Here is a 26,308-nt window from a genome sequence, read left to right as displayed (position 1 = left end):
GGGCCTCCTATTTGGAGTTACCATGCAGTATAATCGATTTAATTGACTCCCTAAGTAGGTACCCGATTATTTAATTAATTATTTCCTCACCATTTCTTATCAAAGGATAATTTTATTATGGTTTTGGCGCATCACCCCGCAGACCGCAACTGAGGAAAATCACTTTTTGATAGACAATAAGTAAGTACTGTGCATTCATAATATATTACACAACTCAGCATGTCATCGTTATCCTTACATGCTGACTTGTATAATATGGTGACCGGATAATTCATCAAAATTATAATTCATCACATATTTAAAAAGTTGTATAAAGTCATGGAAATATGTAAGTATACTTTTTTTTCCGACTTTATGTCCGGGTTAAATCTTCCCCTTTGGAAAAACTAAACCCTTCCACACACTTTTCCACAAACGATCATCTAGTCAATCAACTTTATACAAGTGCATTATATAAGCAAAATAAATACGAAACATACAAGAACAACACGTTTATGTTTTATTATTTTTTTTTTTCATTATTGTTAGCCCTAAGGGCGTAAATATATATTTATATTCTTCTAAAGAAACGTATAGTACATGTGGAAACAAGTGAATCTATGTACGTCACATTTGGAGTCGATTTTGTGGTATAACTTTTTGATTTGAGCTTTCCTTTTCGAGTAAATCGATCTAATGTTGAAAATTTTGTCGGTGAAATTTTAAGTGAAGTCGGTCGCTTGGGTGTTAAAATCAGCGCTTTCGTTGGTTTTAAATTATTTTACGACGTGCTAAAATCGATTTTTTGTTTGTTATTTATAGTCTCTATTTGAGGTAGATTCACCAGTTTCTCGCTTGTACCCCGAGTTTCCGGACACCGTGTACATCAAGCGTTTCAATGCTTGTTTTATAATTTATATAGAGACACAAGAAAGATTTTTTTAAATTTTAACTATCCATCGAAATAATTGCACAAAGTTGCTATAATGTGGTGTGACAACTGCCTACGGTGTAATTCAAAACCATTACAAAACAAATTGTTCATTATTATAAGATTTGTGATAACCTTGACAAGGTTACAACTTTACGTTACGTGAGAAAAATTGTTTCGGTAAACACGTAAACAGATAAATGAAACATTACAACATCTTTTATATTCGATCTCATCGATCTCGGAAACTAACGAAGTCCCCAGCGTTGCCCGGGCTCTACGCGAAGTTTTTAGAAATCAAATGCAGAGAGTGACTTTCCTCTTATTTTGGAGGTCAAGTGTACAAAATTTCCTTAACACGATAGATAGATTTTCAACGCAACACGTTATTACGTAGCCCGAAAATTCGCTCATAATGTTTTATAATTTATTTATTTATTTCCAATAGCAGTCCTTCATTTATGTATTATAATATACACTTACTGAAAATATAAAAATGATATATTTTTGCATTTTAGAATGTCACGAAAACATAACCAAAATTGTATTGTTTAATTATTATATTAGTTACTGGCACAGAGCCTGAAAAATCACGGGACAGTAGAATTCTTGACAAATCAGTTCCAATTTTTGAAATCACACATATTAATAATTTTACTCTAACTTAACGCTTATCTGAATTATTAATACAACCAATTCCAATTTTGAAAATGACACTTGAATTCAAAGCATGTTTGAGTTCTGTGCGGACGCACAGACGACCGAAATTAGTATTGTTTATTGGTTCCGTGATAACTCAACACAGTGATTATTCAACACACCTTTAAAAAGTGATGTAAAGTGATCAAAAATGGTGAAAAAAAAATTAAACCTAACCTAACCTAACATAACCTACTTAACCCAGTTAATAAAGTTTTTGTTTCATCACTTTCCATGACTTATAACTTATATAACTTTTTAAAGATGTGATGAATTATCATTTTGACGATTTATCCGGTCACCTTTTTTATTACATCTATAGTTGAAGGTCATAGCCATTTTCTTTGTACTACTGTTAATAATAATTTGTAATGGGACAAGATTTTGCGAACAAACGTATAATCTATCAATTCGCAATGATTGAAACACTATCCCGTTCCGAGTTCTGCTAGCTGAAATGGTTTGAACAATAAATTGACAACAATTACCAATATTTGAGTGCATTTCTGCGAGACTAATAATCATTATAAATATGTGATGGTTCCCATACTCGCTTAATATTATGCCATTTGTATGACAGGAAATAAAGGCTTTTAAAGGAAGGAATACAATATACGGGAGGTCAGACTACCTGGGCGACCTCTAGGCGTAAAAATACTAAGCCATCGCTTTCACCGTACACCGATAGATGGCTCATGTGCGCAGTATTATTATATTATTTATATTATTACCTGCGTGTGGAAATCCACACACGGACAATAATCATGGTGGATTATTGAAAATTGATTAGGCATTTTGTTTAGCACGTGTATTGTGTTTGATTTGTTACGTAATTTGATAAATCAGTGGTTGTTGGTTGTTGTTATCGGTCAAGGATTTAATGGCTAACTTCTGAAAGAACTCAAACATCTTCAATTTAGTTAGCATTATTCGTTAGGGGCTTGCAACAGGGTTGTCATAAAATAATGTAAGGTAAGTAAACCTACCTTTTCAGTTTCGTAGAAACTATAAAAACGTACAGAAAATAAATAAATTAATACAATAGACAACAGGTAAACGTAAACATTACATAATACAATTAACATGGAGACAATGCTGAGAAAATGTCAACGAGGATCACAGTTTTCAACTTCCTTGTCCTTTTTTCCCTTCATTTTCGTTCCTTCGTCCACGAAGGAACGAAAATGAATACAATAAATAAATACATCACTAACAAAGCCTTAAATTCATTTGTTCTTTGAATTTAAAAAATTTCGACGATTTCATTTTTTTAATTCGAATTGTTCTTCATCATTCAATTTCCTGAAATAAATAATAACGTACAGATATCACACAAATATATATTATTTATATATTTTTTTAAATACACGTCTTATTATTAATCATTTATTCCCAAGCAGCAAAATTACTTCAAAGCGTATTTCAAAAATTCAAAAAACTTCTACATTTCCTGAAAGTATTTTTCTATTATTTCCTATAAGTTCTTTATTTTGACGTAAATTTAACTTATAAATGATTTGCTGCAGATTCACGACTAGGCAAAATATTTTTTAAAAAACGTGGATAAAGAAGGTGAAGCATTTTTCAAATAGAATAATGAAGAGTTTCATTTAATATTGAAAAGAAAATGATACGTTTTTTTATTATTTATAATAAAACTCGCTAAACTTTTCAGCAGGTTAATCTTACAATAATAATAAAAATACTAAAGCATAAATACAAATAACGAGAGATTGCAAAACAGAAAATAGAAGAATCATATTGATAACTATCATAATTTTTCTCTAAATTTTTTTTTACAATTAAATACATCTTTTGGCCAGAAAATAACATTAATTTCATGCTAAAAAATTGTATAATACCTTCCCAATATAATTTTAAAAATTCCATTGAGATAAAAAAAGTTTAAAAGCACAATCTAAATACGGCTTAGTAAACACGAGGATGAGGAAATCATAAAAAAAATACAAAATAACACCAACACAACCTACAGTCAACAAACATGATGAGGAAATCAACAAACATAATCAATAAACAAATAGAAGAAGAAATCAACAATTTTGAAGATGAGGAAATCATGATAGAACACCAATATTCCGCCTGGGAGAAGGACTGAATAAACTACTAAACCATATATTTTAATAGTCAATAATAAACCCAAATAAAATACTTTGAAACGCATTAAAATATTGCATCAACAAAACGTTAATTGGTTTTTCAAAGCTTGCACAGTTTGCAAACGGTAAAAAAATAATTAACCCGCCCTATAATTAATTACCGGTAAAAACGTGAAAACCGGTAAAAGTTTTTACCACCCCTGCTAACTAGACGTCTGTCCGCGAACCTATTCTCGAATATCTCACCACCGCTGTGACATATGCGTACCGAAATACGGCCATGTGCAAACCACGGTTGTCCCCCTCTCGCACCCTGCTCCGCCTGACGCAGGTGAGCGAGATGGGAAATCGATAGGTGTTTTTTTGGATACGTGACCGTCCCTCTCTATCGCGTGTGAATATGCGAATGTGGGGCAGGGACAGATAGTAGGGGAGCGAGTGATAGCAGTTCATTATAAATGAAGGTCTGACTAAGTACTTCAAAATAAGTAATGATAAATTACTAAGCTGTAAAAAAATACTTAAAAAATAATATCTTTCAAAATGTTGGTTCAGTATTTATAAATAAAACTGAAATAATTATGAACGCAAGAAAAAAACTTTTTTGTTTCGTCAATCGTACCTACAATCAAACTAACCATCACGCCGTTTCCCCGCAGGGGTATGCAGAGGACGGACCGCCAAACAACTCTGTCTTGGCACACACTCATTGCCTCATTCACATTCATACATCGTCTCATACATACTCTTTTATTATTCTGACTCTTGACATGACCCGAGTAGTATCTGATTCACTTGATCGCGCCATGTCTTCCTCGGGCGTCCCCGACTTAAAACACTAGTAGTTACTACCCGGTTTTAACTTCTAATCTTATTTTTTTATAGTTTAATGAAAATTTCAAAGCTAAATAACTCTTGGGGGATATGGGGAAATGGTAATAGTAATAGAAATAACTTCTAAACCGAGTCGCAAGAGCTCACCGGTCGAGAGGTACAATCATAACGTGGTATAGGTTAGTAATAATATGGGAATGTATACTGTGTACTTTTCAGTAATCTAACCTTTACCTAGTCGTTTTGCCCAGGTCTCCTCTAGTTGGGATTCTTCAATTTATTACTAGTGACAATTTTTTCTACAAACGTTCTCCTTTCTAAGCTTACTTGGGCTGGTATTAGAAAACCGCTGCTAACATTTGGTATTCTATGGCAATTACATCGCGCTGTTGCACGACTGTAATTAATAATAAAAATAATTTATAAAGCGCCGTTTGTGTGAAAAATCGCTTCTAGGGCGCTGTACAGGGTGACCGGATAAATCATCAAAATGATAATTCATCACATCTTTAAAAAGTTATATAAAGTCATGGAAAGTGATGAAACAAAAACTTTATTAACTGGGTTAGGTTAAGTTAGGTTAAAACAATTTTTTTATCGTTTTTAATGACTTTATATCACTTTTTAAAGGTGTGTTGAATAGTCACTGTGTTGAGTTAGCATGGAACCGCTGTACAGATATGTGTATTTTTAATGATTTTGTTATTAACTAAAAGCTAGACAATTTATTTTAACAAATTATGGCTAACATAATGCATACACCAGTTTATCAATTGATATTGCAAAACTGTATGTATGTACAATGCATTTGACCGATGAACGTGTAGCCTTGCTAAAACTTACATATTATTCATTTACATTATGTAGGTACCTACAGTCTGTTAATATACAGGACCATACTTACCTGGCAAGTCACTTGAGATTAACACTGTTTATTCGCACGCAGAGGACATAATTAGAATTGTTATTAGAGATGTTATTGTTTAATTGCAGCTTCCATTATAATAAAACAATCTTATATTTTTAAATAAAATTTTATGATGGGCGGTACAGTACAGGGATTTGATTTAAAATTGATCGTCGAAAGGCTTCGAATAATGTTAATCCATTCATTAAAAGTGTAATTATGATGTATAGGCAATACGAGAATGGTTCTGTCAGGTGGGTATATTGAAAGGGTATGAGAGTTTAAAAAAGATTTTTAGTTTGAACTGAAATTCTGTTACACCTTTTATGCTTCTTAGTTCCAGAGGGAGTTTATTCCAGGTCTGATGCCCAGGTACTCCGGAAACGCGAAATCCTAATTTAGCATTATTTGGCAAGCGCTTTGAATTACGTTCAGTGCTGGGCGTTCCACTAATTGAACTACTTTAACTAAATTTAATTACTTTCGCCCTTCATTCGAGATCCATATTAGCTTTCCCATTTGTTTTATTTATAAAACTTTTGTACATAACATCATAAATAGGTTACACAATGTTTTATTTTGTATCATACGGTTTATAATGCTTTTCCATTAAAAGTATTTGCTTGTGAATGGAAGAGGAGTGTAAATTTTTGAAAAAAATATCAATTTAATAAAATATTATGGTACAGGCATAATTTTGTGAAATCTTATATATTTGGTGAAAATTTATAATCCAATTAAGAATTTTTTTATAAGAATATTAAGTTATGGATTATAATAATAATATTAATAAAATGGCATTTATATAGCGCAGTTTAGTGTCATTTCACTTCACGTGCGCTTAACTATAACAAACTTAAGAAAGGTAATTCAGTATTAGTGGTCACATTCTTAAAATTATTCCTACAGTGCGCCTTACCCAATACAGATCTAATATTATAGCACTAAATATGCTGTTATCATGATTAAAATAAAAACAAATCTTGGAAATGTATTAAGAAAGAAAATAAATTTACCGTGAAGAATAAATTGAATTTTACAGGATTGATTGTACGATTTTCAGGTGAATAAGGGAAGCAGTTTTTTTTGTCAATAATTTCTCTAAAAAATGTTTTAAAAGAGTACAAAATTCGTAATTTTTCATTAATATTTCTGATTTTTTATCATTAATGCTCTTGCTTTAGATTTAAGAAACATGTAATGTTCCAACATTCATTACATGGTAAAGTTACCATGAATATCTTAATATTAAAAGTGAAATTGAAACTTCACCCTCATATTGAAAATAAATTAACACCTGTGTTCTGTTTCACAGTCTTTGAAATGTTTGCAATAAATATGCGGTGATACAATTTTATTATATTCAAACTGTTATCCATATTAACATTTTCTTTCATTGATACATAATATAATTGTATTGAAAGCACGTTTGCATTCATTGGCATTCATATACTTCCAATAAAATTAAAATTAACAATTATTTTACAAGCAATAATTATTCGCCTGAAACACTCATCCACATTGAAAAAATCTCCTGATAAAAGATACACGACGCCAACGGGACTCGAACCCGTGTCTTTGAGTGATTTCTTTGTCTTTTTTTGTTCTTTTACATGAGTGTTTCAGGCGAATAATTATTGCTTGTAAAATAATTGTTACCCTTTGTGCTATGCATAAAAAATCTTGTCTTAAAAACATTAGTTTACCAAAAAAAATAATAAAATTAAAATTCTTTGAAAAGGGTAATTTTTTTTCAATTTCTTCTCAGATTCCAATAATATCTTTGACGTTTTTATCGAAAATTATTCCACCCAACGAAAGTAAATAAGATAGTTGAAAGAATAAATGGTTGAATGTTCGGTTTTTCAGTTGAATTGCCCGGTGAGAGTTCTCCACATGTGACGAATAGAACATGTGTGAAGTATATCGTGCGACAGCTGTGTGAGGCATATTATAACCTATTCGCGGACAGTGACGGGGGTAATTTTTTTACATAAATTTCAAGAAATAAAAATAAATGCCTGTATGCATATTCGATTAATTTCTAAGACAAAGACACACATACTTTTTTGACATTTTGAAACTAGCTTTAAACACCGAAACAGAAAAGCATAAAAAATGATTTAATATTACATAATCTTTGTTTGAATGTATGGTGGGAAAATCTTTAAGGTATTTTGAAATATTAAACACGTTTAACTACATAACAATACAAAATGTTGGTTTCTCATAAACAATTTTCGTAGTTATAAGATACCCACGCAGTTTTTTAATAAACCTACGCAAATTTATTTCATGAAAACTTTTTTGATTATGTTGCAGAGTTCTTAACCGTTTTTATATTCCAAATAATGTATTTCTGTAAATGCGTAGTGTCTTCATACTGTTGCCATGAAGTAATAAATCATATATAAAGTGTTACTTCGTTCCTTGGTAACTCCTGTTCCCGATCACAAAGAGTGCCACGGACTCAGCGGCGAGCTTACGTTGAGGTGAGCTTACAGCGGGTAAAGTAGAAGGTAGAAAGCTCGGTCCGCCACTGCACGCGCTAGGGGGCTAATATTAGCTAGGGCCCCGTGGGGGGGAGTAGCAGGAGCAGAGCGCAGAGCACCCATCACGGCCGCCGCCAGTTGCATTCTGTCCTCCGTTGCGGAACAACGTCCTACACGCTGCTCACGTCGCAGCGGCTGTCACGTGGTGGAACTAACACGCGCTCAAATCTCTCGAAAGAACCCCACGGCCAATCCATTACTTGCTAAACATCCACCGACCAATCGGGTAGAAATCACAACCGTCGCCTTCGACAGTTGCCAAGTTTAAGTCAGTTTAACGCCGGTTTACCGCGTAAAGAAGATCCCGCGGAAAGTGCAGCTCCACGTAAAAACTTTCAGCGGAAAAGCCAAGTTTTCAGCGCGACTGCACGAAAAGTCTGGAAGTCTAGCATTTCGTTCAGTTGATGTTGTAGCAGACAGTAGCGTGTGCGTCATACAGACAATATTAGTCCTTGGGGATAAGCAAACGTGTCAACATCACAAAATTGGGCTGTTATTTTTGTGTTTGGCCACCACGACCGTTTTGAATGCCGCAACATTTGCCATAATTACGCAGCACAATATGACAATACGCCAATAGTTTAATGATTCTAGTCCGTTCCAGTTTGTAAGCTTTCCGCTCTCATATTATTATTTGCTCAAATAAAAATATTCCTATTAGATATACGGTTAAACCAGTGTGTTAGAAGGACAGCCGAAAATTTTCAAGAGCCACTAGAAGCGATCGGGAAAATTCGCCGAGCGAGCATTCTGCGATCCCCGCTGTTGACGAACTGAAAACTGAAGGACTTCTCGAGTATCTCACGTTCGCGGTAATTATAATTAGCTGACTGTGAAGAATTAACAAGAGTCCACGAGATCTTTCCCTTTCGGTCTGTGTCTTAGAACTGAAGAATATTTTTAAGTTAAATTGTTAACTTATTAAAGAAACTGATAAGTTTAAAGCGTCATCAGCAACAATCCAAGTAGTCGCTCGTCTTACGTCCGACCTAACTGAAAGGCTGGCTGTCGAGCTTCTTGCTACATCCAATCCAAAAGCGATAAGCGGAGCTCGTTGATTCTAGGGCAGCCAGGGTTACAGCACGGAACTGGAGAGCGAGTGGCAGCGGTTGGAAGCGACCGCCAAGATTCTCGCGCAGCTCCCCGCAGAGCGCTCCCTGCCGACTGGCGGGGCAGAGGCGCTAAGGATGCTGATGCCCACCCTGGGACAGGCCGAGCCCGAGCTGGCACTGGCCACGCTGGGCTCGCTGGGACACCAGAAGGACACCACGTGGACCAAGCTGTTCGTGGGGGGCCTGCCCTATCACACCACCGACAAGAGCTTGAGGGAACACTTCGCTGTCTATGGAGAGATTGAAGAGGCAGTCGTCATCACCGACAGGCAGACCAGCAAAAGCAGAGGATATGGATTTGTAAGTTTTACACAGTTTCCTTAAAAATGTATCAAAAAAAAATTTCTTCATATGAAGCGGTTACTTTGTGATGTGACATTATAATTTAAAATTAAACAATAACTTTGTAAACATCACTTAAAGGTAAATACTTTATGCCGACCGGGTTTAGCTACAACCGTAGCTCCATCAGGGCAGTAAAAAAAAATGTTAACTCTCCAACTGTATTACACAATGAATTTCTTTCCGAATTTGAGATCAAATTCGAAGATCATTTAATTCTAATCCGTTGGTGCAGTTGAACTAATCGTTGGTGCAGTTGATTAGGTGTTAAAAAATCAGTTAAAAACAATAATTTCAAAACAAAAGCCGAAAAGATTGAATAAAATAATATCATTGTTATCATAATAGCATTTCTAATCACTGCTGTTTTAATGTATGCGTTATCAAGCTGCATCAGTTCGCAAGCGCATTTCAATTTAAATCCGCTGGCATTCCTTTGCAGTTGATACCAAGATGTATTTATTTGTTTATCGAGATGTTTTCTTATTTTCTCATCGGACCTCCTTTAGAGTTCCAACATACACAAGAATTCCTTATCTTCTCGCGAACACAATCCTTCGTCTCCAATTTCCCATAACAGGATACTTAGTGTGACAATGGGTTGGAAAATACGCAGTAGAAAAAGTTGACCTATTTTTCATTTAGTTGCTTCTTTCAAGTTAAAACAATATCGTTATACGAGCTGTTCGAGTATAACATTTCCATTTCATTTTTGGCTGTAGAGTATTCGTAATCGGCGTCTATTGTTTATTGAATCATTTGCGTTACTGGAATTAATCTGGTATACGTTTTGTATGAAAAAGTAGTTTGTATTTCTTAGGTACTGTAACAGTGGCTTCTTCCGGTACATAATGTATAAATATATTTATTTAAAAAAGACAAACATTCCCGGGCAACGAATAACCTGACAATATTTGAAAATCTCCTACTACCATCACAGTTGCTGAACCAGTTGCACCACGGAAAATGTTGCTTGTGTTGTGATTGAGGAATCAGCCAGCCGAGGAATTGAACATACTACGCCTGGGTGGGACCCAAACGCAATGTCAACTCAGCCACCGACCGGTCGAATATGTACATTTTTTATATGGTGAATGCAATCTGTTAACCATACATTTTTTTACAATAGATTGTAGTTAGTAAGAAGATGGAGCAATGAAAAATTATATTTTAATCGAGTTTTTTTCACAAAAACAACGCTACACAAATCATCCAAGGATTATTAGTATTATGTTGGGGCCAATATTCGTATTAAAATCTTCTAGACTTTCAAGCACAACGCATAGCTTTCTTTTCAAAATTTATTATATAAAGGAAATAACATCGTAAAGTTATTGAATCGGGCTTTATAATCGAACCCGATAGTATAAGTTTAAAAACACTAGCAAAATGAAGTGTTGGTGTTACTTGCCAAATATTTTAAAAACATTTTTTAATGGCGCTAATGGCTTGCTTTCTTTACATTTTGAATTTGTGACATTTTTTAATATTACTACTAACCGAAATATTTGGTCTAACTTCAACTAATTTTAAATAATTCTAAACTTTTGCACGGCATTTAATTAAGAGGGCGACATCTCGGATGCTTACTCGATGCGAATTTCAAGCTCACAAGTCGAGTCCCGATGTATTTCTGTCCCTTCAGACAGTAATTAACCGAACGGTACTAATAGTCGCTATGCTTGCCAACATCCCGCTAGTCTCATCAGGTGACAATACTGCCCATTGTTCCCTTCATGTCTCCATCGATCTTCATCTCTACAAATACTTCAATGAAACAATGTGTTTTTTTAGTCTTGTGACCTTTGCAAAACAACTTCTGAGTTAATTTTTGTATTACCATTGGTTTCAAAATTTCAAATTTAGAAAATAACTCAAAAGCATACTTAAATAAACAATAATAGGTATATACAAGTATTATTACTACGTAAGACGAGAAGATTAAAAAAGAATAAGGACGGGTTGTTTCGGAGAATTTGAACAATTCATCAAATTTCAACGTTCATTTACGGGTTCTGTGAAAGTTCTATTCAAATTCTGTTATTACATCATTATAGGCTAGTTGCTTGACAGAACTGAAATAAAAACAGAACATAAAAATATCTTTCACAGAACTTGAAAATTAACTTTGAAATTTGAAGAATTGTTCAAGTTCTCCGAAACAACCCGTCCTAATTGTAAAAAAAATCTATCCAAATTCGTACTAGTACTAATTACTAGTGTCCAAAGAAAAAAGAAAATAGACTATAAAATATATGTTTTCAACTCTAATATCAATTTTGTTTATGAATAAAATATATGTGACATGACTTGCTTAAGAAATTAGTTTTGAATCTTTCTCAATCTAAACAATACCTTGCTTTTATGCAATATGATTTTTGTAAAATATCACCTCAAGGATTGTAACACTAATAACTCTATGCCTCATGCCTCAAGGTAGTCAAGGAGAGCTTCTTTAACAATGCATCAATTTAATATTATTTATTTGTTGCTGTAACAAATTCCAGCTGATCTATCAGCGGTATGCGTTTACTGTAAACCTAGAATTACCCGTAACCTTCTTCGTTCTTTACCGAAGCGGTTACTAATTTAATAATTAATATATCATTTATTTATTGTTTAACTGTAACCCAACCGACCTGTCTTAAAATGTTTTATTCATAGATGGCGTGTTTATTTATGGCGAGTTTGATAAACGCACGTCGGAAACTGGCTTCACAGATTTCAGCAATAATTATTGAATATTTATGGAAAACCAGTCAGCTGGTAACCTACACTATCCATTATGAATATTATTTAAACTTCCGTTTAATGATGATAGGTGTTCATGTAATCTGAATTAGTTTGTTAGATTTATAAAATGTTTGCATCAGGATCATTGTCGATTAAAATAAAACACTTTACATTTTGAATGATTTGAGATTTTCACGCCCAAAAGTATTAAAGAGATTTATTTTTGGGATATTATGCAGTTTTACGCTACCTCCTTCTTTAGCCAACGTTTCGGACAACATTTCAGTGTCCATCATCAGGGCATATGTGTAATTACACAATTTGCATAATACCCCCAAAATAAATCACCATAATAGTTTATATTTTCTTTTTAATACTACGGTATTTTTGTTGACAAATTAGAGAGATGTCACAAATTTTCCTTTCGAATGAACACTGTTAGTAAACTTGAAAATCAAGAAATCTGTAAAAATTACTTATGTACTTGTTTACACATTAATTGTTCTTTAATTTATTGCCATTATTATCCTGTTTATGTACGCTTGTAATTCGATTATCACTGTATTGTGAATGACATTATATGGCGTTTGAATGAATAAATAAATAAATAAATAAAAAATAAAATAAAAACACAACACGGGCATTAGCCTAGTATGGTAGTTAAAAAAATGTCAAAAAATCTAACATGTAAACATTTATTAAATAATAAAAAATAAAAAAATTAAAACAAAAGAAATGCATAAATAATGTAATAAAATTGTAGTTCACCATCTGAATTGGTAGACAATTAGTAGGTAGTCGAAAAGTTAGTGAGATGGGTACATTAATTATCTCCAAACAAAGTACTTACTCGATAATCAAAAAAAAAAGATTTTCATTTATATCGGACTTAAAATCAGTAAGGAGTATTTTTCTTTGCTGAACTTGTTATCATAATTATAGTGACAGTTAAATACATAGTGTCCGGGGGTAAAGTGCATTAACTTCAGGAGGTGATTCTACATGACGTTGGAAATAAATAAAATAAAAAACTTTTTTCATAATTTCACCTTATTTCCCATACTAAAATATTTTTCCATACAAACTAATCAGCTTTTTAACCTAAAAACTACCTTAAAACGTTGGAATTTCGTAAAAAGTTCTTCATCTCTTCGTCTTTTAAAATTATGTAGAATCACTCCCCGAAGTTAGTGCACTTTACACCATGTGTAGATGCATGCTTACTTTGAGAATTAGTTTGAAAAAGTATTCGGCGAGAAAGATAAAACACTCTCAAGTTATGAAGTGAATAATTTACTACTTGAATTGAATCATGTAAAAATTCTGTATAACATAAGAGACAGCCGGTAGATATCAAAATACCAAACCATATTATATTTTTGAAAACTTGTGCCATCAAAATATTTCATAGTTTGGTAATCGGAGCCTTGACTCTCCCGAGCGAATCGTTACAAATCATTGATAAAATATTGAATATATGGTGTATTTTTATATTAAAAAAATCAAAGTGTTTGTAGGTACATTCTTTTATCAGCGAGGGCGATAATTCGATGACGGACAGATAAAAATGCGAGAATAGATACACCATGGAAATTATTATTCGACTAACCTAATCAGTGCCTATCCTTACCGTATAATCCACATGACCCGATAGATACTTAGATAATGTTCTTATTTAGGTCATTAAAATCAACGTAAGTAATATTCACAATTTTATGTTCACGTAGGTGATGGTGAAATTGTATGTGTGAATCAGTAACGTTTTACCTTTTCAAACTTCAATAGTTTAGAAGTTATTGCTAATTTCGTCTTATAGATTACCATTAGGTCTCAGAGGGTGTGTTTCACGTAAAATGACCAATCATGCACTGTGTACAAAAAACATAATATTTTATAAAATTAAAAAAATAAACATTAAAAAAATACAATCAAAAAATTTTTACAAATTCGATCGAAATTGAACACAAAAATTCATTTCAAAATGTATAAATGGCTACCTCCTATAAACATGATCTAATTTCCATTAATTAAATATCGCTCAAACCAGCTATACCAGCTATTGGAAAAAGAAAATTTATTCGCTGTGGACAGGAATGAATTCTATTTATTTCAAATATATACCGAAAGGGATAATGTGTTCCCATTTGAATTTAGTGACAAAATTACTAGCGCAGATCCGTGGAAAATGATGTGATATTTTAATTCTTGGATTTTTGAAAAGCTGAAAGTATTTATAAAATGTTAATACATCGATATTTTTTGAGAGATGAAAGAAATTTTCCTTTCGAATGAACACTGTTAGTAAGAAAAATCAAGAAATCTTTCAAAAATTAAAACAAAAGAAATATAAATTAACATAATTATTTAAAATTAAATTAAATTGGTCTGTGTTCCAATTAAAAGTTCATTGAACGTGAATAATTTCTCGCAGGAATACGAATAAGCAGGAATAATTCAAACCACTTCATGCATGCACCGATAACCGAAATGAATAGGTAGATGGTTGATTAAATTTATTACTCTGAAAATATTTTTTAATACCTACCTTTATTTATCACTTCACACAATATTCAACCCGCTAACTTAACCAGTAGTTTGTCGAAAGGAGCGAAATGAATGATGAGAAGTGTCTATACTGAGAAAAATATGCATTGCTAATTTATTGAAACTCTTCAAATTATTGATAATCCAGTTAAAAACGGGATTGCAGGCCCTTAACCAATGAATTGACAGATTTTCTGTTAAAAGTTTAGTAAAATATGAATATATTAACAGGAGGTCGGAACATAAAAATCCTAATATTTGTAGAAATCTAGTAAAAATATTATATATCATCAAGGCAAACGCAGGCTCATGAACACGTGTTCCAATATATTACTAATTAACGAAACGTTTATCAGGTAACGTCCTGCAATCCCGTTTTTAACTGGATTACCAATAATCTGAAGAGATTCTTAATAAATTAACTAAGTATAAAAAATGAGATAAATATTAATTTAGACGAACAATCAAATAAATTAATAATATCATTATGAATTGCAGCAATTAATGTATCTAACGATTTTTTATTGATTTAACAACAACCAAAAATAATAAATAATTACGAAAAACATATAATTTATCCAGCACGCTCTTGTTAAAAATCTGTCCAAGTACTAATACAAATAGTCGCATAAAGCAGTCAAGCGTTAAATACAACAATAAAATGTAGGAAATCAGAAAATATTATCTCATAATATCAATAAGACATTCACTGGAATACGAACCGTTTGTAGCATTTGTATCGAGAAAATCATAACGTTTTACTGAATACAGTGCGTTAATTCGTTTGCCTTTGTTATTTTCCATTTCCGAAAAGCCTTTCCTGGTAGCCCCGTAAAATAATGGCGATCCCCCGGGGCATTCTGAGTGCTGCGCCACTGGGAGTCGGGACCCCCGTCCGCCTGGACTTCAGTAAATGTACGACATACGTCCTTCACTTTTCCCAAGACTGCTTGATCATCGTTGGAAATGAATTAAAGCAAGATATATTCTGTCATAAACTAGTGAACATTACACATCGCGTTAAAAAAAGGTATGTTTCCAATTTACCCTTATTTAGTGAATCAAAACCAAAATTTCATCTGATACCATAAAATATATAAGTAGGTACTTAAATACCTACCTGGGTACATATTTGAAAGCCATATATTTTATGTAACATTTATTTAAAATTTCAAATAAGGAATTCTACGATTTGTCCAAAGAAACATTACTATCTCAATGATTCTTTTTTTAAACTGTCTTCAAGTAGGTAGATACTATAATACTGATTATTCCGTTTTCACAGCTCGTAGAAGGATCCACGCTTATGCGAAATCTGGCGGGATAAAAAGGAAGTATCCAACACGGCTACAAAAATTCAAATAAATTTATGGATAGTCGAATCGAAAAACGGTAGATTTTAAAATTGAAATTCGCTACGCACAGTCACCATGCAATTTATTTCAAACAACCTATTGAACGTACTTTTTATGTTTTCTATCAATCTGATCACATACATATAGAAGATACTATCATCTTTACTAGGGTATAATGGCTTGAGCTATATTTAGTGACTAGATTTTAATAGCCGGATACTCCCCAACTTCTCTTTCCCCTTATAAAGGTCATGTCATCTAAGGCAATTAGAACTATTGGCGGTAAAACGGCTTAAATTATTTTGAGATTTTATGGCAGTTATTTTAGTTGGTAAGTATTACATAAATTTTTAAAACAGTAGCGTTTTGTCATATTATTTTATTTGACTATTTAAAAAAAATTCATTTGATCGATAAGCTAGGCACAAAAGTTCAAAAGTCAAACATCTCTTAACGCATATCAATAAAATGTTCTTTAAAATCATCCCTTATTACTTGTTATATTGCCATTGAAACCACCCCTTCCCCAATTTTCGTATTGCTAATTAGTTTTCGGATTCATTCCCAACACTAATCCCACGTACGCTGCAGATATTATTATTATTACATTTTCAATTCAATAATGCATGCAGCCTGCATTCGTAACTCATGCTACGTATGCACGTATACGCAATCTGCGTTAAATGCATCTCTTTTTGTGTGCGTGTTTATTGAAAAAAAGTATATCGACAAACAGCTGCACCAGACAAAAGAATCGTACCAACATAGAACTACATAGACCTTTAAAAGCATTAAAAGCGTGTAATTCGCGTGTTCGGAACAGGAAAGCTCGAACTAACAAAAAGCGTTTTTCTAGCATGTTTGAGATGTTAGAACCATTTTTGTTAATGTTTTTTTATTGTTTAAATATTTGGCCAGGTGTAGATGGGAGTAAGGCGTTGCCACGGCGACGGCCCGATCTCGGTTCCAATTCAATTGAAATAATCCCGGTTCGATATCTCCATATGGGTAGGGGATTTCAGGGAATGCTTTGGTACTGTGGTTTGGGATTCCTGTTATTATTACTGCAGTTTTAACAAACAAGTGGTTAGTTAAATACGCACAGACTTGTCGTGTTCATAACACGAGTTCGCTGTGAATCATTGCAGTCTCCCACTGCGCTTATAATGACATGTGTGACGTATTATCCGAAGTTAATTAATATTTTTGGATAGTGGGATTTCTATTTATGGTGTATTTGCAAATTATGACGGATATCGCGTGTTTAGAGTGTGTTTTCCCAAATAATTTAGTTCCCTTTGATGGTTTCAAAGTAATTGAGAATTTCAAAGCTAGTACCAACAATATAATTTCAATTTGGGAGGTCGGTATGGGTACCGCCGCCCCGGGAACCATTCATTGGATAACCGACACCTCTGCCATAGGTCACCCCGAGTGGTTCACTACGTTTGGTGACTTAGCAAGGGTATTCGGCTTTCATTCAGAGATAACCGGGTGCTTATAGTTTTATTTAATTCCTTAGTAAGGAGTAGACTTGAAAGTGGGTCGGTGATTTGGAGTCCACACCAGGTTAAGTATTCTCTCATGTTGGAGAGAGTTCAGAAGAAATTCTTGAGATTTCTCTACATGAGGGAGTATGGCTACTACCCGTGGCTCTATCCCACTGACTTTCTTTTGGGTATGCTCGGAATGAACTATCTACGGGTCAGGAGAGATGTGCGCATTGCTACACATTTCTTTAGACTGATTCGTGGATGGTTTGAAAACTCGGTCATCATGGAGAGCATTCATTTCTATGTTCCCGATGGTTATCTACGTCACCGACAACATAGACTATTTTATCTCCCGGCCTGCAGAACTAACTTGCCAATGGTCATGCCTGTGGGGAGAGCAATCTTGCTGTTGAACAGAATAAATTCGGATATCGACATGTTTGCCATCAATGAAGCTTCCTTTAAAAGGCAAGCTCTATTATCACTGATATAGTTAATATACACACTGTAAATATTGATCTTTTAATTCTTATTATAAAAATTATTTTAAAAACGCTTTGAAATGAAAAACTTTGTAATGTTTTTGAAATTAATAAACAAATTGAATTGAATGGCGGGGAGGTTTGTGTAGGTCTTGGAGGCCTCTTTTACGTCTCCAACCGACTCTCGGATACCCACTCCTCACACCCTTTTCCTTTCCAGAACTTCCTCTCCTTCCTTTCCTTTAAAAGACCCTCCACACAGCATCTCCAAAGATGACATAGGCCCTGACGGAAAATAAACTGAGAGAAAAAAAACTGTAATGCAAAAAAAAAAATTGTTGCGTAATGTGATTTTAAATAAAATAAAACCTTGCACACACAGATTGAAATACTTATCTTTGCGTTGCTAGTTCAGATTATCGTATATATTTTTACTATTAACTCCACACAGGAGACCTGAAAAGGAGTAGTAAGTTTTGGTTTTGAAGAGATCCCTGTGGTAGAAGGGATGCTACGCTAACCGGTTATCTAACCGGCTAAAAATGCAATCGACATTTTAAAATTTTATGAAATAAACAAGAAGTATGTACTTTCTATAACTTTATGCGATTTTTTCATTGGCCACAAGCGAGAATAAAATAAAACTTTAACCACTTAATAAAATTCGACATGTTTACAAAAACATAAAAATTTGCTTGAGATGTTAATTACATATTGTACTTTTTTTACAATGCTTTCCTAAATTAAATATTTGAACAAGGAGTATCTATACACTTAAATATGACAACGTCACTTGAATATGGATTTTATAACATCACTAAAATTCACTCATACGTGCATAATGTATGGTGATAATAAAGATGTCTATATTATTATTATTTTTTAAATGAAAGCATAAAATAGTTATTGGTATCGTAGCCGGAGAATACAGTGCGCACAAAGATACATACAGAATATTTCAAGCTTGTTTTTAAATTTTAGCCTTTACCTTTTTAAGCCATTAAATTAAATATACCATTCCTGAGAGAAATTCCAATTACATAAAATTTTCAAATTATGCCCTAAATCCTGTATCTAAATTTCGCTGATAAATAATTAGTTAATGTCAATTAAGTGTTAATCTGAAGTGACCTACCAGGTAAAGGTAAGTATAGTACTGGATGTTATCTTCATATGTAGTTAGTAATAACATAGATCATTGTAGAAATGTATTATACATTTGTACAGCGCCCTTGAGGTGATTTTACACAAAAATGGCGGTATATAAATCATCCAAATATTATTTATTATTATTATCATTTAGATGGGAAAATTTCAGTATAATTTTAAAATATATCATTTTTAAGAAAATAAGTGTAAAATTTTGGAAAAACTGAAACTTTTCAAACATTCATTTTTGAACAACACCTTGTCAACACTCATTATCCAAAAGTGGGTGGTCAACTCTAATTGCGCGACCTATAATAGCAAAAAATATCACTCGCATCAAAATAGGTTGCAATAATTATTTAACACATGGCGGTGCCTACTTGAAACCGGCTCATTTGACACCAGTATGGAAAAATAGCATTTTCTTCAGTTTGTGTCTAGGTTTTCTTTGATCTGTTCTCGTTCTGGGATTCCTTTCCTTTCCTCAGTGTATATCTGTCGGCCGTCTGAGTTCAGCCTAAAACCACCGTAAGCCAGGCCAGGATCGGGGACGACCCGTTATAAGTGCACTTGTGCAACGCACTCCCAAATATTTTTAGTCCATTTTCCATTAATTAAAACACCGAGCAAAAATCAAGCTAGCCTCCCACACGGGGTCGTAAGTTATAACTACATCTGTATCTTCTAGCCTAAGCCTGGATTGAAAAAGTTGCATATATATTCTAGTCGCTATATTACGTCTTGGGGGTTCGCTTTTTTTCGCATAGCCAACGTAATTTTGCGTGGAAATAGAGGGAAACATACAAAACACGCTAAAACGTGAGATTTCATAAAGTTTTTGTACAAAAGAGCATAAAATTTACTTCATTTTGGCCAATGCACTGGGTCATTTCTCAGTCAAATTTAAATTTGATAAACTTAAAATTTTTCCTAATTAACTAACATATATATTTTTGAAGTGAAACTTCTTTAGGCGCGTAATGGATTTTCGGGGACGGAGTAAAACCGAGTCAGGATCGACACGAAAATGCGGGTACCCCCACCACCGCTCACCGTTCACTGTCCCTCTCTCACCATATGCGCTTGTTGAGGTGGGGGAGCCGCTCACGAACGTTCTCTCCCGACACGGGACAACAATCGATGCAGTTTTTGCACGATTCATTAAGGATTTAAGTGCTCATGTATATATCTCGCACTTTAGTTACCATAACCCAATTATCACGACATTAGGAAATGATATTCATGAAATTGACAATGAAAATGGCACATGATTGGTAAATTGTCATTGTAATTTCTTTGTAATTTTTAATTGTAATATTGTTATTTATGTAATATTGTATACTTGTGAATAAATTGAAAATTTTTGGAACTATACATTAATCGAACGTCATTCATCTATAAGAAAATATTAGAAAAAGCAAATCCATGCTTCGTCGTTGAATTATTTAACCTCTAATTTTCAAACTAACCTAAGAGAGAAAATAGAGATGATGAAATGAAAATAGAGAGAGAGGAATACTAGAAGTTTCACTTCTGTCTTGCGTAGGCTTGACACACCCACTTTTTTTTTAAATAATACGGAAATATGAGGTTACTTTGATTCAATGTCCTGGCCTGGTTTGAGGTGATTTGATGCAGTGGCTGGGACGGATTCCAGGTCAGGTGTGGTCTATATTCCATGCGGACCAATCTTAATAATTTATGTGTTTATTTTGATTGAGTGAAACGGTATTAGGTGTTTATTTCCAGACACGTGTCTGATACGCATCATAGGAGCGTGTTTATGTCGTGGCAACTGCTTTATGGCTGGGCTTAATGATTTCATTCTAATATTTACATTTCCATAGACTACTTCATTAGTTAAGTAAAGAGCTTTTATTAAATGCCTTCAAATTAAATCAATTAAAAATTAAATGTAAGCATACCTCAGGATATGGCAAGATCAAGAGAATATATGTCAAGTACAACAGAAGAGTATGAATGAGATGGCGAATGAAAGTGGGTGATATCGAGTGAGTTCGGTAGTGAAATCGTTTATATTTCAATATTATGTGAATGATCTATCAGCCAAGATAACTATAATACTGAAACACAAAATTCCCTCCATTGGTGCTACTTCTCCCTAATATCCTTAACTTAAACATAATTAAATAATCATAAGAAAATCTTTAACAAGGGCTTACATATGTTGAGATTTAAAACTAGGTTAACTTGAAATTTCAACAGTATTAAGTGTATTTAACTGTTATATTTTGATTTTTCACTTGTAGCAAACACTTTGTGGGTATACATAATTATAATAATTAAAATAAAATAACTTTGTTTGAATACCACTTTATTGTATATATTTATAACCAGCCGGTTTCAGTTTAACCCGAACCTTCATCAGGGTTAATAAAAACATATTAAATTAATTACAGAGGTGTATGGGTACTTATAGTTAAGCTGGAAGAGGGAGAGAGAACATCAACTTTGGTGGGGGTGGAAGACTTAGGTAAGAGAGAGGGGGTAAACATAGGTGCAGGGAATGGAAATATATTTCAAATGGGGCTGTTTGTTAAATCTAATTGTTTATTTAATAAATTGATTTTATTGACTTTAAGGGATTTTTTTATTTCAAGTAAGAAGTACTGAAATAAAAAAATTTAGTACTGAAGGTTCGAGTTGAACTGAAATCGGTTGGTTATAAATATATACAATAAAGTGGTATTCAAACAAAGTTATTTTATTTTAATTATTATTGTTATATTTTGCCTTTGTTGAAAGTTAACATGATTACAATTCTCCAATTTTGAACCCACATTACAATATTCATGTACAAGTATTCATGTATTGAAAGAATACAAAATATATTCCTATGTTTTTAAATTTTTAACTACAACACTTTTTTTTTAATTTTGTGAATATGCTTTAATTGTCGGACAGAAGGATTTTCATTGACTTGGTATTTCTATATAAATATGTAATCCAGAATTGCTTGCATTAACAAGCTTTCAGATTCCACTACGTAATACTAGAAGTCGAAATTTATATCAGTGTAGTAATTCTGTGACTAACTAGCATATGTATTGCCCATTTCAATGGCGGGAAATAATAATACTGAGTCAGTGGACATCTTCAATTTAACACTAAATTAATACAAAAGATTGTTACTGAAGCAGTTTAGTTATTTAAAATAAATAAAATATAAATTTTACTATTCATATGCAAAGGCCCCTAAAAAGGACGCGAATAAATAAATGCATAAATGGGTTCATTTTTGAAGCGTGCTGATTAACATTGACTAACGTGCCAAACCCATTTCACGCCGTTTCTTAGCTGGGTGGATACTTTATTTGACATGTGAACGATTCTCAAAATTTAGCCTGTGGCGCAATCTTAAACTGCGGTAACAAAAAAAAACGATTTTATAATCTACTGTATTCGAAAACGTCGCTACTCTTTCGTCTCTACGCTCAGTGAATTGAATATAATGATTTTGTTTACAACTGATAGCTATTGCTTACCGACTTGAAATATCCCAAGTTCATTTATAAAACGCATATTTTTAAAACGTGCTGATACTCGGCTTCACCGTTCCAGATAAAACGTATTTTTTTAAATAATAAAATAAAAAATATGAAGCGGTGTTTAGTTATTTTTAAAGTTCAATAGATATTCACCGTAGTTCATGATGAAAATGGCGTGAGCGGTAAACCGTTATTAATCTGGAAAATCAAAACCAAAAACTGAGTTAATTTTGAATCATTCGAGAGTTTTTGCTGAGAAGAACGGACAAATTTTATTGATGCGTATTTTTTAAGTCATGTTGTACAAATTAAAGAGCAGAATTTTGCTTTATGCGATATTGTGCGGAGGAAGCAACAAACACTGTTTGTAAATAAATTTATATGTTGAATAAATCGATTTTGAGTAGCCTCAAGTCAGTAGATTGGCAGGTAGGTCGGCATACGATTGGCGATATTGATTGCTAAGTAAACAGTAAAATTCCTTATCGCCGGTTCGACTGAGGCCAGATGTATTGTTTCTTGGCTTATCTAAATCACATTCGTACTATAAAATCCATAGAAAATGCCATAAAACTAACGAAACTCGAAAATGTTTTATAATAATAAATGCATTATTGTGCATTGCACAGCCATTAAAAGCAAAGATTTATGTAGGATTTGTTCAAAATCGAAACTAGTAAACTTCAATCGTAGCCCAGAACACGTCGACCTTTATCGCTGGTCAGTTTTAATGTATACAGTTTTGATTAAAATTTACACACAAGTATTTTTAAAAATAAAATCATACTTTTATGAACAATATAATAAAACTTTTTATTTCACTTTACAACATTTAAATTGTTTCAGTCTTAAGAGGAACACAAAACACAAGTAGTTCCTGTTTAGTAAAACATGTTTTGTATTTGTTTTGTAGAAAGCAGTCAGTTTATTGTTGAGCATATTAATGAAAAAAACTGTTATAATTTTGTATACAACCATAAATTTATTTGATTTATTATGACTGAACGGTATCGCTTAACACTAGCAACGTCAGGTTACAAAATGAAACTAATAAAAAATACAAAGTGTGTGTTTATGTATGTACAAATAGAGTGAGAAAAAATATAACACAGAATAACAGTGATATAGGATGAAATTTAAAAAAAACAGGTTAACAGAAAGAAAGAGACAGATAATGTATACATAATGGAGTTTATCGCAAGAAATAAAGCGTCAACGGAAGAGGTGATTAAGGGATAATTGGAATTTTGTGAGTTTATGAGAAATATATCTAATTTGGTGATATTGGACACAATTAATTGATTAAGAATATTACTTTTAGTTGTGACAGCTTTCTTTATTTCGAGTGCTTCTAAATTACTTAATCTATTGCCATGACCATTTTTGTGGAGAATATTAGCACCGGTGTGCTTTGATAAAAGGTATGATATTAGTCAATTAGATGATTGGCATTACTAACTGTCTGTTTTTTTCTGTTACCAGGTTACGTTTTAATTATTTTAATTTCGTTTAACTGTTCCCTTTTTCTATGTTATATTTTGTCTCACTCTATTTGAATATTATACAAGCACACTGTACGTTTTAATTGGTTGCATTGTGTACCCTCATGATGCCTGTGTTAAACGAAAACAAATAAATTCGTGGTTATATGCAAAGTAATTATTGCTAATGTTTTGGATCTTTCATAGTTCGAAACTCGCCAAAACTACGCACCTACCAGATACTAGATACCTACTAGATACTAGATGCATACCAGTGCTTTTAATTTTATTTTAAAGTCATTCAGATTATTAATGAATTTTAGCCTTAAATTCAAAACCATTTGTTTTTTATTGATTATAAAAACTTTAATCTACTTTGTGAAAATTTCCTTTCGCTTTGAGCATTTGTCGTTTAAATCCAATTTTGTTTTATTTAACAGTTATTTGATTTTAATTTTGTTTGCCGTAAAAACTTTACGTTTTAAGCCACTTTTGCTCTAGTTAATCGTTTTTTTTATTTGACTTTTGTTTGAAGTAACAATTTTCGTTTTTAGCCACTATTGTTTTAGTTAACCGTTAGTCAGAAGTCAAGTTGAATATAATTCACCTATTTGGTCCCTTTTGTATAATGTTCACTCTAACAATATAGAAAGAGTTTAGCACGAATTTCCACGGTACGTAAATTTTAAGCTCAGAATTCTAATCGAATACTTTAATTGTGTCTGATTGATGGATCAATTGCATCTAATAACACTGTCTGACAGGAGAATTATGTCAGACCTGGTTGTGTTCCACAACTTAATTGACAGTACTGCCATCGTTGCCACTATTAAATTCCATGTGCCGACTAGGAATACAAGTCAAAATATAATATTCTTCTGAAATACATACACAACCAACTATCAGATATACTCACTAACCAATAATATGCATGATCTGGGAAACAAGTTTGGGATTTCTATTAATATATTTATTGACTCTATTTATAGAAGTAAACGTAATCTATACCAGTACTTTGTTGAATCCTACAAATTAGAGTAGCGTTGGTGATGAAGTTTTAGTGATTTGTCTTATATATGTATAGTATTGTTCTAGTTTCTATATTGCTTTATGTTACTGTTGCATGTTTTATATTCAGTTTATCATCATATAATGCTCTAAATTTTGTTTGGTATAATTATTTTTATTTTTGTTATTTTACTTTTGTTATTTTATTTTAATTTTGTTTACAGTAACAATTTTCACATGGTTAAATCTCACATATCATGTGCATTATTATAAAAAAATGATTTGACCGGTTTTCGTGCTAAAAGAATGAAAACGATTTTATATGAAATTATTATTTGTCAAAGGGTCGGTAGTGCTCATTATTTTATAAAACTGCAGTGATATTGAATTATTTCGTGTATTGTGAGCGTTTGTGACAGGTCATAAAATATTATTTAGTTTTTTTGTTTGTTTAAAATGGTTGCTTTTATGAAAATACTTTTTAAACGCTCAAAATTTCCGCTTTTCTACAAAATATAATGGGTTTTCAACATTACGCAGGTAGATACATTTAGTCCAGCTGAAAATTATTTTCAGTTTGTGTTCACGAATTGCTGGATAATTGTTTCGACACTATGCTTGATTTTCCGTGTATGTACAAAGCAATAAAATATTTATTACCCGTAAAAAACAAGTTCCCAGCGCAAATATTACTGTGTCTGACTTATTGTTCCCTTGCTAGGAATTTAATGCCATATACACGGTGTCCGGAAACTCGTAGTACAAGCGGGAAACTGGAGAATCTACACCACATGGGGAACCCAAAAAAACATAAAGTTTTTTGATTTGAGCATTTTCAAAAAAAAAAAAAAAAACCAAAAAAAAATATTTTTCAGCTATTTTAGGGTTAAAGTTTTTTCTGGTGTTTAGGGTTGAATAACAGATGTTTTAACCCTGCAGAGCAGAAATATTTTATGATTACACCGGGTTAAATGAAGGGTGATTTCAAAATAATGCTTCAAATCCGAGTTTCTTCATTTGTTTTACTTTCAAATAGTTTTAATTAGTTGGGTACTTTGATCTTCAGTAATAATTTATAAGA

General features: G+C 32.7%; 1 protein-coding gene across 4 annotated transcripts in view; it reads left to right on the top strand.

Moving 5' to 3' along the window:
• The first annotated feature begins 8,108 nt into the window (after nucleotides 1-8,108).
• LOC149425226 (RNA-binding protein 38-like) overlaps nucleotides 8,109-26,308 on the top strand; it is a 92,858-nt gene continuing 74,658 nt past the window's right edge. For all 4 annotated transcript variants that reach the window (XM_089650148.1, XM_089650140.1, XM_089650134.1 and 1 more), the window contains exon 1: nucleotides 8,109-9,431. In XM_089650148.1, the coding sequence (XP_089506274.1) occupies nucleotides 9,207-9,431 (225 nt within the window). In that variant the 5' untranslated portion in view covers nucleotides 8,109-9,206. The remainder of the gene's footprint in view (nucleotides 9,432-26,308) is intronic.

The sequence above is a fragment of the Hesperophylax consimilis genome, chromosome 3, assembly GCF_061612785.1.
Source record: "Hesperophylax consimilis isolate HC1 chromosome 3, BYU_Hcon_1.0, whole genome shotgun sequence".
Classification (NCBI taxonomy): domain Eukaryota; kingdom Metazoa; phylum Arthropoda; class Insecta; order Trichoptera; family Limnephilidae; genus Hesperophylax; species Hesperophylax consimilis.
Note: the sequence above shows the minus strand (reverse complement) of the source record. Positions and strands in the feature narration are given on the sequence as shown.